Source organism: Dipodomys spectabilis, unplaced genomic scaffold (assembly GCF_019054845.1).
Source record: "Dipodomys spectabilis isolate Male_0828 unplaced genomic scaffold, ASM1905484v1 ptg000062l, whole genome shotgun sequence".
NCBI classification, from domain to species: Eukaryota; Metazoa; Chordata; class Mammalia; order Rodentia; family Heteromyidae; genus Dipodomys; species Dipodomys spectabilis.
Window position 1 is genome coordinate 1,167,415 of NW_024870739.1, and position 14,924 is coordinate 1,182,338.

Consider the following 14,924-nt stretch of genomic DNA (forward strand, 5'->3'; position numbering starts at 1 on the left):
GGTTGGTGTGTGTTAGGCTTTGCTCTCAAGAGTTGAAGACAATAATTAATTGAAATTGGAAACACAAATGGTTCTTTTCTATATCATCATTTTTTCTATATCATCATTCACTGAGATAATGGTTGTGTCACCCGAGGTGACAGTCTGAGGAGGTCCGTGAGAGTAAGAGATCCTGTTAGTGTCCAACTACTGCCCTGTCCCTGGGTACTTGTGCCAGTTTTCCCCAGTCACTGACACAGAAAAGAATTTCAGACCCAGACATGCAGTAAATATGCTAAGGTCCTAGCAGAGCTGGATTCTGCAAGCACAGGAGAAAGCAGACACATTTCTTGGCAAAGTGGCAGCACCGGACAGAATGCAATGAGCCTGCTAGCAGCAGGGGTAAACACTAACGTTGGGGAGTGGCTTAGCTTTAACATTCCTTTAGATACGGAATGCTCTCTTATTTTGAGAAAAGGATAAGCATCTTGTTGTTACAATGTTTCCATGTTGCCACTCTGGCCCCAACACATTAAGTCTTGGTCAGTTCCTACTAGATCTGGGTCTTTGGAACATACATGTCTGATTTTTCCTTTGCAAGCATTTCTTTCATAGAAGGAGACGTTTTTCTAAAGGTTTGTCTCATGTGAAAGATGTGCTCATTCTAGGCCCAATAATGTTTTTAAGCAAGTTCAGCAGTGTTGGTTTTCTACTATATGCTATCACTCAATGTTTCTTGAGGACCAATGAGAAAGTTATTACTGCTCCTATCACGTTATTCACTAATGTGTGTTTTGAAAAATATTGTTGCCATATATTACATTTAAAAGCAATTTCACAATAGCATTTCCTTTTCTTTTTTTTCCTTTTGTGCTGGTTCTGAGGATTGAACTCAGGGCCTGGACACTGACCCTGAGCTTTTTTGTTCTAGGCTAACACTCTATCATTTGAAACACAACTTCACTTCTGGCTTTTCTAGTGTTTAATCAGAAATAAGAGTCTCACGGACATTCCTGCCAGGGTTAGCTTTGAACTGTAATCCTCAGATCTCAGCCTTCTGAGTATGTAGGATTACAGGTGGGAGTCACCAGCACACAAAACACAGTGGCATTTACACATATGCATATACTATACTTGATTATATTGTTCACCTCTATCACTATTTTTCACTTCCTCCCCCCAAAAAACATTTTAAATGGTTGTGTGTGTGTGTGTGTGTGTGTGTTTATGCTGATCATGGGGCTTGACCATAGGACCTGGGTGCTATTCCTAAGCATTTTTTTTTTTTTGGTTGAAGGCTAGTACTCTACCACTTGATCCAGAACTCACTTCCGTCTTTTTGGTAGTTTATTGGAGATAAGACTCTCACAGACTTTCTCCTGTCAGGACTGGCTTTGAACTGCAATCCTCAGACCTTAGCCTTCTGAGTAGCTAGGATTACAGGTGTGAACCACCAGCACCTGGCATCATTCTCCTATTAACAAAACTTCAGTTCACACCCTCCATGTGACATATGTTGTTGGAGGAACAAAGAAAGAAGTGGTAGCAGGACATTCATGGCTCCTTTTCTTAAAAAGCCCCATTTAGTGTGGGGGAGACAAGCAGTGAATCAGCAGGGCTAATGTTACATGTTGATTGCTGGAATAGGGCAAGAGTGACACAGGATGATAAAACCGCACAAGGCCCTGCTACCTAACCCTAATGGAGAACATGGAACCACTTTCCAAAGGAGGAGAACTCTCAACTAAGACCTAGATTCCATCCCCAAACAGCCTTCTTCTCCACCTCTCTTCTGACTCCAAGAATCGATTCCAAATCCCAAATACACAACTGAGCCAACAGAAAAGCCAAGTCCAGCATGGACAGCAGGAAAGGCTCACATCCCCCACTTCTTTCCTTGTTCTGATTGACAAACACAGAGAGCCAGATGCTCTGTGCATCAGCAAACTGCAGCTGCACATTTTTCCTTTCTCTGGAATCCAAGAAGTTCCCTTCATTAGTTCTAGGCACTGACTAAATATTTTAGGTTTAAACACTCAAAGAACAAACATGGAGATAAGGTTGTAGGAAGTATTTTTGCTCCTGAGCCAATTCCCACAGCCCTCACTTAAAGCTCAAAAAAGCAGTCCCAGCTTGTGCACAAACCTGGGTAGACTCTCCTTTCTCACTGTCTGTCCTGAGGATACTGATGCCTTCCTTCTGTGAGGAATTTTCCCTAACGGATGCTTTGGCTAGATCCTTGGAATCTCAACCAGCTCCACACTGCAATCTCTTGTGAGGATTCCCTGCCTCCACTTCTGGGGCAGCTTCTTCTGATATTGGTTTGGATAAAAAAAAATAGCCAAGATAAACCCTTTATTTTATATTTATAAGCCTTTCACACTCCCGAAGCACATATGCCCATTTATTCTCAAACACCTGCAATGCCTGTTTTCATTTGCATGGGACAGGGAGGGCTCCAGCTTAGCACCTAGGAACATGAGTCTTGGCTCTACAAGGCAGGAATCTTGCCATCTCTTAGACATCTTTGAGATGCTGTTGTCCTCCCTGTACCTGTTATTGTCTCCTGGGTCTGTGAGAGCCAGAGAGGCTGTTCGTGCAGCAGCTCTGGTCCTGGGCATGCAACAACCAGCAGAGGTTCATTCATAACTCTAGAGTTGCAAGGCAGCAACATGTCTATGGATGGGGAATCTGATGGCTCAAGTGAGATCAGACAGAACCTAGACTCAAATATGAGTACTGACATTTGAGCTTTCAGAATCTCTCTGGGTCTCAACTCTTCTCCAAGAGTTCCCTGATCAGGTGAGGATGGGTCTCATTCAGGGCTTGGTACAGTTGATCTTTGCAGATCCAGTCCCAGGACCGGCTGAAGCTGAACAGCTTCCGCATCTGGTCTGGCCTGGTGGCCTGAGCCCGCACCTGCTCATACTGCTCCTCACTCAGCATGTGTCCATGCAGCAGGTCCAAGACAGGATCCACAGATGTCACTCGGGCCACCAGCTGCTCCCGATGCCTGTCCACAAAATGTGGCAAGGCCAGAGCATCTCGAGGTGAAGGTAAGTCTGGGAATGAGCAAAGAAAGACTAGTACAATAACCTCTGTCTATGGTTCCTATGTCTAACTTTTAAATTCATCTCATTTGTATCTATGACAATCTTCTCCTGGAAGTAGTTGCACATCAGAAAACCACTACTGTCCTGACTTATAGCAGCAACCAGCCTAGAATTTTTCCCAAGCAGGAGGTAGGGCTTAGGATAGGGCACTGAGACTGTGAGTGGTGGCATGCTAGGACCTTACTTAAGATGAGCTCCCAACAATGAGCAGACAGTGTAACCAAGACTTTCACTGTCTTGGAGAACTGTTACTGACCTGCTGGAGGTGGTGTGACCACATTGGCTGCACCTCTGATGTCTCCTGGAGGGAAAGAGAGATGAAGACAAATTCATAACAGCTAGTTACACACAACACAGCACAAAACTTCTACCTTGTTGAGATTCTTGGATTTGGAGAACAAATTACAGACAACTTGTGATCAAATCTGGATTAAGGACTAGGGGGCCTAAGACAAAATTCTGGGGGTCTCTTCTTTATGCACTTGTGAAAACTGAGGGACTAAAGCTGTGCTTGTAGGCTAGTAAAGACAAAGGATAAATCTAATGGGCAAATGAGAAAATATTACCATAATATTTTATTTTGGGTTTTATCTTGTCAAAGCCTGAGCTGGATATCTGGTGGAAAATTACTAAAGTCTCTTGGCAGATATCCTTAGCTATTTGAAATCCTTTTCTGAATAGAAATCTATTTCCTTGTCCTTCTATACTCACACCACATATACATATATTGACTTTGATGACAAAATCAAGCTCAAATGTAGCTTAGCATATTGGGAATTATCAATCAATTTTTTTATATCAATCAATTTTATCACAATATGCACAAAAAAGCAAATGGATATGCATAGTGGTCACTGCTCCTCATGTGAACAAAAGCCTGAAAATGTGTACTGACCTAAGTTTAGTGTCATCTAACAGTGCAGGGGAAGTAGACACAAGGTCTCCTATGTGGTGCTGGGAGCCTTGGTTTCATTAAGGCAGAGGGATGGGCTGTTCTTCAAACTCTTGTTCATTAGACAATACTATCCAATTTCAATTCATCCACAGGCTAGAGCATCTGGTGACTGAGTGGCCAAGAATTTCAAAGTAAAAATAGGATAAACTGCAGATGACTCAGATGCTTATAGGACTGCATATGAAGGGTCATGATTCCAGTTTTGGGTATCTGTAGTCTTTCCAAAGAGGAAGGAAATAGACTTGGGGGAGCCCTGAGGGACAGAATGAAGACAGAGAAGGAAGAAGTTGGCTTAACACAAGGAACAAGAACAATATTGCTAGTAATTGTTAAGGTGCGAGTGTTTATGAAAGGTCATTGCCTATGGTATGCATCAATAACATTTTATTTAACATTTTCAACAACCCTATCATACTTATTTTATAGACAAAGAATCCTATATTCATCGAGGTTTAGTAATTTTCCCAACATGATGTGGTGGGTTCAAACCCAGGTTGGATGAATCTGGCTGGTTATTTACCCACCTACCTGTGGCTCCAAGCCAAGACTGCAACTAGCCCATCCTCTCACCACACAGGACAAGCTTGCTGCAGCAGCTCAGGAGGGCTACCACTGTTTGACTGATGGCAGTGGCTGGTTGTCCAGAGAAGCACTGAGTAGGAAATCTAGTGTTGTGGGTAAACTAAAAGATTAGATTTCTTTGCTTCTGAAAATTCATTATGGGATTTCCTTTTATCCTTGAAATCTCTGTCTGATCCAGGAGTGAGAATCTGATATTGGTGAAGTAATTTAGCCCATAAACCACTGAACCATTCAGTACCTCCTTTTTCATTGCACAGCCTAGCCTATGTGAGAAATTGTGCCAAAGATCTTATGAATATGTTCATTCAAGGCCAGTGCAGAGACACCAGGCTACAAGGGAAGGAAAAGGGAACTTTGAGCCAGATTGATTTGAGTTTAAACTCTGATTCTATCAGTTGTTTTATAACTCAAGAAAGGCATACAGATTCTCTGAGGTATTTCTTCTCATCAATGAATTGTAATCATGCACACAGCATCCTGGTGCCTCCCATTCACTGACTTTATTTCTCCCGCTTCTGTGCTTTCTGGTCTTGTCTTGTCTTACCTGGCTTCACCTTGGCCTCCCATAGGACAGCTCCATCTTTCTTGTCACTTATTTGTAGCCTGATCCCAGGACCCAAGTGGGCAACAGAGATCTCAGAGAAGAGTTGAGATTCTTCAGGGCTCCGATAGCAGAATTTCAGTTCCTGAACAGAGAAAGGGTTGCCAGAAGAAAAGCCACAGTTCATCCAAGCCCCTTCTTGGCCCTACAGGGACCCTGGATATCTCCTGTGCTGAATTCAGGCACCACTTCCAGACTACATGTCCTGACATACATAGCTGGATCTCCCGCTGAAGAGTTGGGGCCCATCCTATTAACGGTACTCAAACACCCTAGACCAGATCTTTCCCCCTTCATCTTCAAATGATTCTTCTTCATTTCCCACATCTTGAAGAACCCTTGGTTCTTCACCTTCATAGTAACCTTCATTACTAAAGCGTTCTAACCTCTACACATTCCTAGTCAACAGAAAACTTACGTTCATTACTTTTCCCAAATCAAATCCAAGGCAGGAATCTTGATTCCCAAACATTCTCCTCTCTGCCTGATTCCTGAACCAAAGTGACAAAAGAAGATCTCAGAGAAGAGCTGGGATTTTTCAGAATCCCAAATTTTCACTTTCTTCAAACTCAGTCAATCCCAGTACCATCTCATGAGCACGCAGGTTCCAAATCTTGGCATTATCTTTAACTCCTTCCTTCTTTTCTCTCCTGATAATGGCCAATCCACCAAGTCCTATTGCTCATACCTTCATGATAGCTTTGTAGAGCTGTTACAGAGAACTATAGTCCTTTGTTTTTGGTAATTGCGTGTGTTGTTTGGCAATTGCTTGTTGTTCAGAGTCCATCAACAGTCCTCCATCTCCAATGTACCTCCCCTGGTCAAGCCACCTTGAATTCTCCCCTGTGGTCTTGGAACAGCCATTTGTCTTGTTACTCTGCTATCTTTTGTTGTAGCCAGAGACATCTTTATGCGAGAAAATCAGCTGTTGTATTACCATGTTTAAGATCCTCCAAGGAGCTGGCTTATGCTTGTAATTCTAGTTACTCAGGAGGTTGAGATGAGGGGAACAATTTGAAGCCAGCCTGGGCAGAAAAATCCATGAGACTCTCATTTCCAATTAACTACCAAAAAGCCAGAAGTGGAGGTCTGGCCCTAGTGGTAGAATGCCAGCCTTGATTGAAAAAGCCAAGTGAGAGCATGAGGCTTTGAGTTCAAGTCCAATACTGGCACAAAAAATTTAAAAAAAGACTCTCTAAGCACATATCATTGGAATTAGAGCAAAATGCAAATTCTGCATCAAATCCAACTGGAACAATGAGTCTGGAGAAACTCTGTCACTGGTCTGACTCCACTTTTTGCTGCTTGTGCTAAGCTGTCATGCTGGCCTCCTTTGTCACCTAGAGTTATCAAACTTGCTCTCATTTCTGCCTCAGAGCATATTCCTTCTCTCTGGAACGTTCCACTACAAATTTCCTTATGCTCAAACCCATTCCTGTGACTTAGGCCTCAACCCAAGTGGCATCTTCTCAGACACCTCTGACCAATCAGCCTAAGTCAGTCACAGTACTGTGTCACCTCAGGGCACTTAGCATTACTATGTTTTGTTAGTATTTATTTGTCTGCAGATTCCACCTGGTATGATGCTAATTTCCCAAAGGAAGGGATCTACCCCTGTGCCAGGTCCACGGCTCTCTCTTCACTGAAACCCACCATTAGCACTGGATTAATGTCTGTGGAGTGACTGAATTGGGCCCTTTTCTCATTCCTTGTTATCAACTGACACTGCAGGGTAAATCCCAGATAGTCACCTGTGGCTAGATGTGTCCCAACTAAAAAGGCAAACATGACTTGCTCCTAACTACTAGATGTAGATTTGATATGTTCTATCTGAGGAAAATAAATTGGATCATCAGAAATCCCTTAGAGGCATCAGCCCTCAAGAATGGATGGCTTCTGCCTGAGATGTTATAGCAAGATTTATTTTTTTCTGGTTGTTTAACACCATTTCTCACCCTTTTATTCTACTTTTCATCTTGGTTGAGTATTTCACTTCAAAGTCTTCTACGACACTGCTATGATCTCTTTTGATCTTCCTCCTGCTGTCTGTGGTTGCCTATGCTTTCCTTCTAGCATTAAAGAAAACATAGAACTCTCTGGTGTATTTCAGCAGAGCTTCACGGCTGCCGTGATGACAACTGGCTGTTGGAGCTGTCTTCTTTGGAATTAAAATATCTAATAGCTAGTTACAGGGGAAGTTTCATTAGCGTGAGTATTTCTTGTACTTATCCTTGTTGTAAGTGGAATAATTTGTGGCTGGAGTGGGCAAAAATCAGGCCACTTGACTTTCTTCAATAGACCTAGAGAGATTCTTGGAAATGATTTTATTGACCAATTTCATTAACTAGACCCCTAGTTTTGAGATCTGTTACAAAACTACTAGTCCTTTTGGGTGTCCATTGCCTATAGTAACATTGTGGGACATGTCCTTCCTGAGCCACTGTCATGTCAGGTGTGTCAGAATCCTCACAGCCACGTGCCCCATCCTCCCACCCCCACCCCGGTTCATACACAGATGACCATCTAGTGATGCTGCTCTTCCTAACCAGTAAACCTGAGTAATGTTGAAAATCTGGATATTATAAGCAAAAATCCAGCAGCCCAACCCCATCTGTCTTTGTGCAAAGCAAGTACATGTCGGTAGAGATACTGAAAAAGAACAAAATGTACCTCCCTCATGTCCAGGCATTACTCTGAGTTTCACAGCCTGACCTCAGTGCCAAGTGTGTCAGGATGCAGGTGAGGGAGAAGACCAGCCAGACCTGCTGCACACAGAACATCTATGACAGTCTGGTCACCAGGAACCTAGAAAATGTCCATCCCCTCCCCCTCTCCACCACAGGCTCATGGGAGGCCATGTCTTTAACAAGCACAGCTTACTGCTTCAGTGTGCAGGAGTTGCTAAGATGTTCTGTTTACTTTCTGAGAAACCTCAATCTAGAGCACAACGGTCTCATCAGAGCTTCTTCTACATTCCCCAGCCAAGGTCTAAATCCTGCAGTAGTTTCTAACACCCTCTGCCAAGAGGCCTGAGAGGTCCTTCTGCTATGTTTCCCTCTACTATAAGGAGTACTAAACATAGTGGGGCCTAGTACAGGTGTGGGCTTGGTTCATCGATACTCTGTAGCCTCCAAACTTTCCAGTGTCCTCAAGTCAAACACATCTGTTTTCTTTTATCCTGATACTGGGACTTGAGCTCAGAGCCTGAGTGTTGTTCCTTGCGTGGCTTTTTTGCTTAAGGCTAGTGCTCCACCACTTCGAGTGACAGTTCTACTTCCCATTTTTATGCTGCTTCCTTGGTGATCAGAGTCTCTCAGATTTTCTGAGTTGGGTTGGCTTCCAATAGCTATCCTTCGATCTCAGCCTCCAGAGAAGCTGGAGGTGATCCTACCTGTTCTCTTATTCTTGAATGTGATCCTTCTGCCCCCAGCTCCCTTTTCTCCAATCTTTGAAGTATACATGCTTATTTCAAATGCCCCTCACTTTGACCCAGTTCCTGGGAGGCCCTGGGTCCTATCCTTCATGTTTGCCCAGGCATGCCTACAATCCTGGCAAGGTGCAGACCTCTCATTGCTCACCTGGGGGATGATTTCCAGCGACTCAGAACCAGACACATTATAGCGAGAGTTCAGGTAAAGAGGATCCAGTGGTGGGGGCTTGTGTATGTGCACAAACTGGAACTTTTCTTCTTTATCATCTATGGCCTAAGGAGCATAAGAAACAATGATGTCAGGAGATTCCTGCCCCACAGAATCTCCTGTGGATTACTCACTCACATCAGAGCTCCTAATTACAAGAAGCCCATTTTTATTCCCATTGAAGATACCCCTCCTGGTCTCTCTGTGAGCCCTTCCTGCCCAAGCTTTCAGGTTGTCAGTGTCACCTTCTGAATGGTGCAGTCATTGGGGATCAGGTAGAGGTGGAAGGTGAGGTCCTCAGGTTGGCAACGATGATAGAGCAAGGTTGTGGAGGTGATGCGGATGAGGCGTCGGGCCTTGGGGATAATTCTCAGCAGAAGTCCCACTGGAGAGAAGCTGGGGTTCTCCAGGACTGCGCAATGCGACTCCACCCTGGCTGGCTTCTCCAGCAGCATCCCCTCCTCTTTAAAGTGGGCCACATGGAACCAGGAGATGTCCACATGTTCATCTGTCAAAAGAACGCATTTGAGAAGCATGGCTTCTGTGCCCGTTCTGACTCAGGTTCGTTTGGAGAAGTAGGACCCCAGGGTTAGGCTCAGAGACCTTCCTGGAGAGAAGCAGTGGTTGGCTCCGAATGGTCATGTCCTTGCTAAATTCGTGTTGAAATGGTAAACCCTTGGTGCTGCTGTTAGGAGGTGAAGTTTTCTGGGACTTACTGGGGTGTGGGAGGTAGAACCCTCATGAAAGGGATGAGTGCTCTTACGAATGAAAGACACAAGAAGAAAGAAAAGCTGGTGGCCAATAGACACATGAAGAAATGCTCAACCTCCCTAGCCATAAAAGAAATGCAAATCAAAACAACATTGAGCTACCACCTCACTCCAGTTAGAATGGCTAAAATCAAGAACTCTAAAAACAACAGATGCTGGAGGGGATGTGGACAGAAGGGAACCTTACTGCATTGTTGGTGTGAGTGTAAACTTGTTCAATCACTTTGGAAAGTAGTATGGAGGTTCCTCAAAAGACTCCACAAGAGCTCCCCTATGACCCAGCAATCCCACTTTTGGGCATTTACCCAAATGATCACAAACAAGACCACACTAAAGCTACTAGTACTACTATGTTTATTACAGCATTATTTACCATAGCTAAGATATGGAACCAACCCAGATGCCCCTCAGTAGATGAATGGATCAAGAAAATGTGGTATATATACACAATGGAATTCTATGCCTCCATCAGAAAGAATGACATTGCCCCATTTGTTAGGAAATGGAAAGTCTTGGAAAAAATTATATTAAGTGAAGTAAGCCAGGCCCAAAGAAACATAGGTCCCATGGTTTCCCTTATTTGCAATATCTAGTATATGTCTGAGTCAAGCAGAAAAGATCAGATAAGGTGATGTTAGGGAAATGAACCCTAAGATATGTATTCAAATGTTTTTTTCTTTCATGCGATTATTTCTAACACATTGTTGCTTTGTATGTCCCTCCCCCATGGTATAACCCCTGCTTTCACTGTATTTGATGTCGGTATAATTTGTGGAGGGGAAGGGGAAAAACAAATCGTTTAAATTGTGATACAGGTGGACCCATTGCAACAATGAAATGTACAAGTCATTATGTCGAAAACGAACTTCACAACTTTGGTGGGGGGGTGAAGCAGGGAGGATTGGGGGGGGGAAGGAGAAGGATGGGAAGGGATGAGAAGGGGAAACAAAGGAGGAAGCTACAATGCTTGATAAGAAATGTACTCATTATCTTGCCCATGTAACCCTTCTGTACAGTATTTTCACAATAAAAAAAGTTAAAAAAAAGAAAAAATAAAAAAGTGATAGAAAGGCATAAAGAAAAGCAGAAGGAAAGAAAGAAGAGACCTATAGAGTTGCACTGAATGTGAGAAAGGAGATTCTTACTAAACAATCTCTTGGCACCTTGATCTGGGGCCTCCTAGCTTCTAGAAGTGTGAGAAAATAGTGTTCTTCATATACTACCTGGTCAGCATATTTTAATTTAGTAGCCCAAATAGACAAGGCATCAGCATAGGGATAGAGGCCATGCAGGAGTGGGGTCTCATGAGCCCTGGACAATCAAGTCTCCAGAGTGGGAGGCCCACAGGAACCTTAAGCCTTGAGCAAACTGAGACCCATGACCAGAACCTGACCATAGAACTGGGAAAGACACAGAACTTTTGTTAGTGTGCTGCTGTGGAGCCGAAAACTTGCTGGCAGGTTTGATTTCAGGTAGGTAGAGAACAAGCAGGAGGAAGGGGCTTTGGGAAAATGGAGTGACGAATGGCAGATTCCATTGGCCAAGGGTTTGGCCACCATTGAAATCTTCATATTGGGAAGAACCCAGGCCTCTCCCACTGTGTGGTCTGGGCAGAAGTCATATCTGCTCTCCACTGTGGCAACAGATGTGCAGTTCAGGCTAGATTAAGTGGGTCACCCCATAGAGGACCTTGAGTCTAGAGTGGGGAAGCTCAGGTTAAGAGGCAAATGGAGAAAATTTTGGCAGTGGCAGTGTCAAGTGACCCAGGAATCATTTGACATCCTATAGTGAAAAGATCAATGTCTGTGTCTTCAGCAAGTCTCTCAGTCTCTCTCTGTCTCTCTGTCTCCTCCTGTCCCATCCCTCCCTCCCTCCCTCCCCTGTGGGTTATTGGGGCTTGATCTCAGGGCTTGGGTGCTATCCTTGTGCTCTTTTTGCTAGCACTCTATCACTTTAAGCCACATAACCACTTCCAGTTTTCTGGTGGTTAATTGGAGATAAGAGTCTCACAGACTTTCCTGCCTGGGCTGGCTTTGAACCACAATCTTCAGATCTCAACCTCCTAAGTAGTTAGGATGACAGGCATGAGTCACTGGTGCCCAGCTCTTTCTTTCTGTTGATGTGAACTTGGCTGCATCCTTGGGTATCAGTATCAGCATAATTAGTTCATGACCTCACTTTCCTCAAACTTGTTGCATAACCTGTTGTTAACCCTAGGACTAATGAGGATGCTTCCAATCCATTCCTTTTCTGCCTCATTCAGGAAAAACCAGGTTCTTTCATCTCAGCATCTGACCAGGGCACCTGGTGGGAACACTGATGCTACAAGAGAAGGAGGAGGAAGGTTTGTAGTGGTAGAGACACTGGCCCAGAGATCAGAAGTGGCTCCATCCCTATGTTGCCTGGCAGCCAGTAGGCTGTTGGAGTGGGGGTTCCTCTCATAGCTGTGTGTTTAGGTTTCATCTGATCTCATCTGGGCCCACATGACCTGGTGTTGGCAGCCTGAGTTCCAGCTCCTCCCAACAATATGGTTTGCATTCCCTGTCCTACTGTCTGTCAGGCTTAGACATTCAAGCCTTTCTTTGTCTAGTGCAGATCAATGCTATTGTCTTAGTCATTCCATTCATTGCCCACCATATGCAGCCACAGTGGATCAGATCTAATTCTAGACAAGCGAGTTTTAGGAAATCTTTGTTCTCAAAGCCAAGATGGCTTCAACCTAGAATAATCTATAATATATATTTTATGTTCTCATAACAATATAAGCTAACATTTTGGAGCTTAATTGGTTTATACCTAGCAAGATGGAGAGCATCATTTATCAGTAATATCCATATTCTGAAAAGTGATATAATATGTAAATAGTTGGTGAATGCTGGAAATGCGTAGATGGAAATGATTGGTAAATATGTGATTTTTGGAACACATTCAGATACTCTTTGTTTTTTTACAATGGTTTTCAAAGACTTTGAAAAGCCTAAGAGAAATTTACAAGTTTTAAAAAAGTCAGGTGGGTACCTGTGGGTAGCTCACAATTCTCAGTAAAGCTGAGATCTGAGAATAAAGTTCATGAGACTCTTATCTCCAAGTAATCAAAAGAAAAGCCAGAAGTGAAGCTGTGGCTCAAGTACTAGCCTTGAGCAAAAATGCAAAGGGACAGCACCCAGGCCCCAAGTTTAAGCCCCAACACACACACACACACACACACACCACATACACACATGCCAGTCACAGATGCATCACCAATTATTCATCAAATCATTCTCTATCATCAATTAAATGAAACCTGTGCCTAGTCCATCATTCATATGGAAAAACCACATCCAGTTTTCTTAACAGTCTCATTAAACTGGTAGACAGGAGGTGCCTGGTCCTTAGCAGTGGCAGAACTTCATCTGATGCCAGCTGTTTTGTGGAGCTCCTGCTGCCAACAATATGGCTTGGATTCCTGCCTGCTTACCTCAGCCTGTTCACCCATGCTAGAGACTTAGGGTGCATTCTGTTGCTCTTCACATGGGACCTTTCCCTACAGCCAGCCTGATCTTTCTTCTTTTTTAATAAGTTTTTTTATTGTGAAAATACCATACAGAAGGGTTATAATTACATGAGCAAGGTAGTGAGTACATTTCTTATGAAGCATTGTTGCTTCCTCCTTTGTTTCTCAAGCCTGCTCTTTCATGCAGGAAAAGAAAGAGACTTTGATAGCTGCCCATGCGGGGTGTGTGTGTGTGTGTGTGTGTGTGTGTGTGTGTACTGGAATTGAATCCATGACATCCCACTGTTCACAGACCTTGGGCACTAAATATTTTTTATTAGTTCACTCAGCCTTAATTTATACAGTCCTATATTCGGATATTTCTACTTAATACCACAGCTGAGCATTTTACCTGTTTTCCAATGGGCTTCTAAGTGATGCTGTTTATACAAACAGCATTAGTAAATCCCAGATAATACTGTTATTGAAGTGATTACTTTCTATTTAGGGACACATTAAGGTAAGCTAGGCAAAAGTAATAATAAGGCTGGGAGATGTATGCTGCAAATGAGAAGAATATTAGTCTTGATTCTCACTTCCATAGCCCTCTGCACCTTGCTCAGGAAGCCATGAGGCCTCTCTGTATCACCGGTCACTCTATCTGCCAATTCAGGCCCCTTGTCACCACCTCCCTCCTCCCTGTCCTTCCCTCCTTTACCTTGGAGGGCCAAAAAGTGAGGGAGGTGCACAGCAGCTACAGCTCCCTGCTCAGCTGTGATGCCAAACAGAGGCCCTGCCACCATCCAGGTGTGCTGCAGGGAAGTCTTGTCCAGGAACGTGTCCCAGGAACAGAATTCAATATTGATGGTCACGTCCCTGATTACCACAAAGCTGAGACCCATGTTGGGACAGTGGTAGAAGCCAGCCACAGGGAAGTGAACCCTGGAAAGAAGAGGGAGACAGATACCAAGTCACACAAAGTCATGAGCACCTGCTGATACCAGACTCAGTGCAGGGGCTGTGGGTGCAGTGCATGGTCACACTTGATTCCAGTCAGAGATTTAGGGCTTGAGTGCTGGCTCCTCCGATTTCTGACTGTGGTCCCTTGAGCAAGTCATTTAACTCTTAAATTTCAGCTTCCTCATCTGTAACTAGGGGACATGCCATGCCCATCCCATGGAGTTGTGAGTGTAAGTGCAAACCTACAGGGTAATAAACACATGCCTGGGAGCTGTGGGCTGTTTCTACTATGATGACAGAGACGAGGAAAGAGGCAGTGTTCTTATTTTAAATATCATGTGGTCAAAGAATATGCTTATAAGTTCCTAAAAATGGATTGATAGATATCCTTTACAGGGGAAATAAACCAATATTAGATTAAGAAAACAAACAGCATATGTAATTAATAAGAATAAACATGTATGTAAATGATAAACCCTTGGAGTGGAACATAGTGCTTTGGAGAGATAATAAGTGGTTTTTCTCAAGGATCTTCATTTGGTTTGTGGTGGGAGGGACAGGTGATGGTTTTGTTGTTTTGTTTTTTGATTTGGTAGCCTTTTATTTTTTGCATTTCTAGAAGTCAGTGGTGAACTATTCTTAAACAAATAATAGAAAAATAAATTTCAGGATAAAAAAACCGATAATGTTAAGTTGCTGACAATAACCCCATCCTAATTGTTTCAGATTTGATTATCAAGGCTAAGATGGACATAAAGAAAACCAATTCTGACTTTTTTCGTTCTTTCTTTCTTTCTTTCTTTCTTTCTTTCTTTCTTTCTTTCTTTCTTTCTTTCTTTCTTTCTTTCTTT

The 14,924-nt window shown here is 43.4% G+C and overlaps 1 protein-coding gene across 5 annotated transcripts in view; it reads right to left on the bottom strand.

Annotated features, from left to right (window-relative positions):
- Window positions 1-2,317: 2,317 nt before the first annotated feature.
- Window positions 2,318-14,924, bottom strand: part of LOC122108583 (NACHT, LRR and PYD domains-containing protein 1-like) — a 49,782-nt gene continuing 37,175 nt past the window's right edge. For 2 of the 5 annotated variants that reach the window (XM_042680573.1, XM_042680574.1), the window contains 6 exons: window positions 13,832-14,055; window positions 9,114-9,376; window positions 8,809-8,934; window positions 5,174-5,315; window positions 3,349-3,393; window positions 2,318-3,041 (listed from right to left, as the gene is read on the bottom strand). In XM_042680573.1, coding sequence (XP_042536507.1) covers window positions 2,752-3,041; window positions 3,349-3,393; window positions 5,174-5,315; window positions 8,809-8,934; window positions 9,114-9,376; window positions 13,832-14,055 — 1,090 coding nt within the window. In that variant the 3' untranslated portion in view covers window positions 2,318-2,751. Of the gene's footprint in view, window positions 3,042-3,348; window positions 3,394-5,173; window positions 5,316-5,648; window positions 5,722-7,900; window positions 7,996-8,808; window positions 8,935-9,113; window positions 9,377-13,831; window positions 14,056-14,924 lie in introns of those variants that run through there. The other 3 variants (XR_006147599.1, XR_006147598.1, XM_042680575.1) reach the window with 3 other exon arrangements.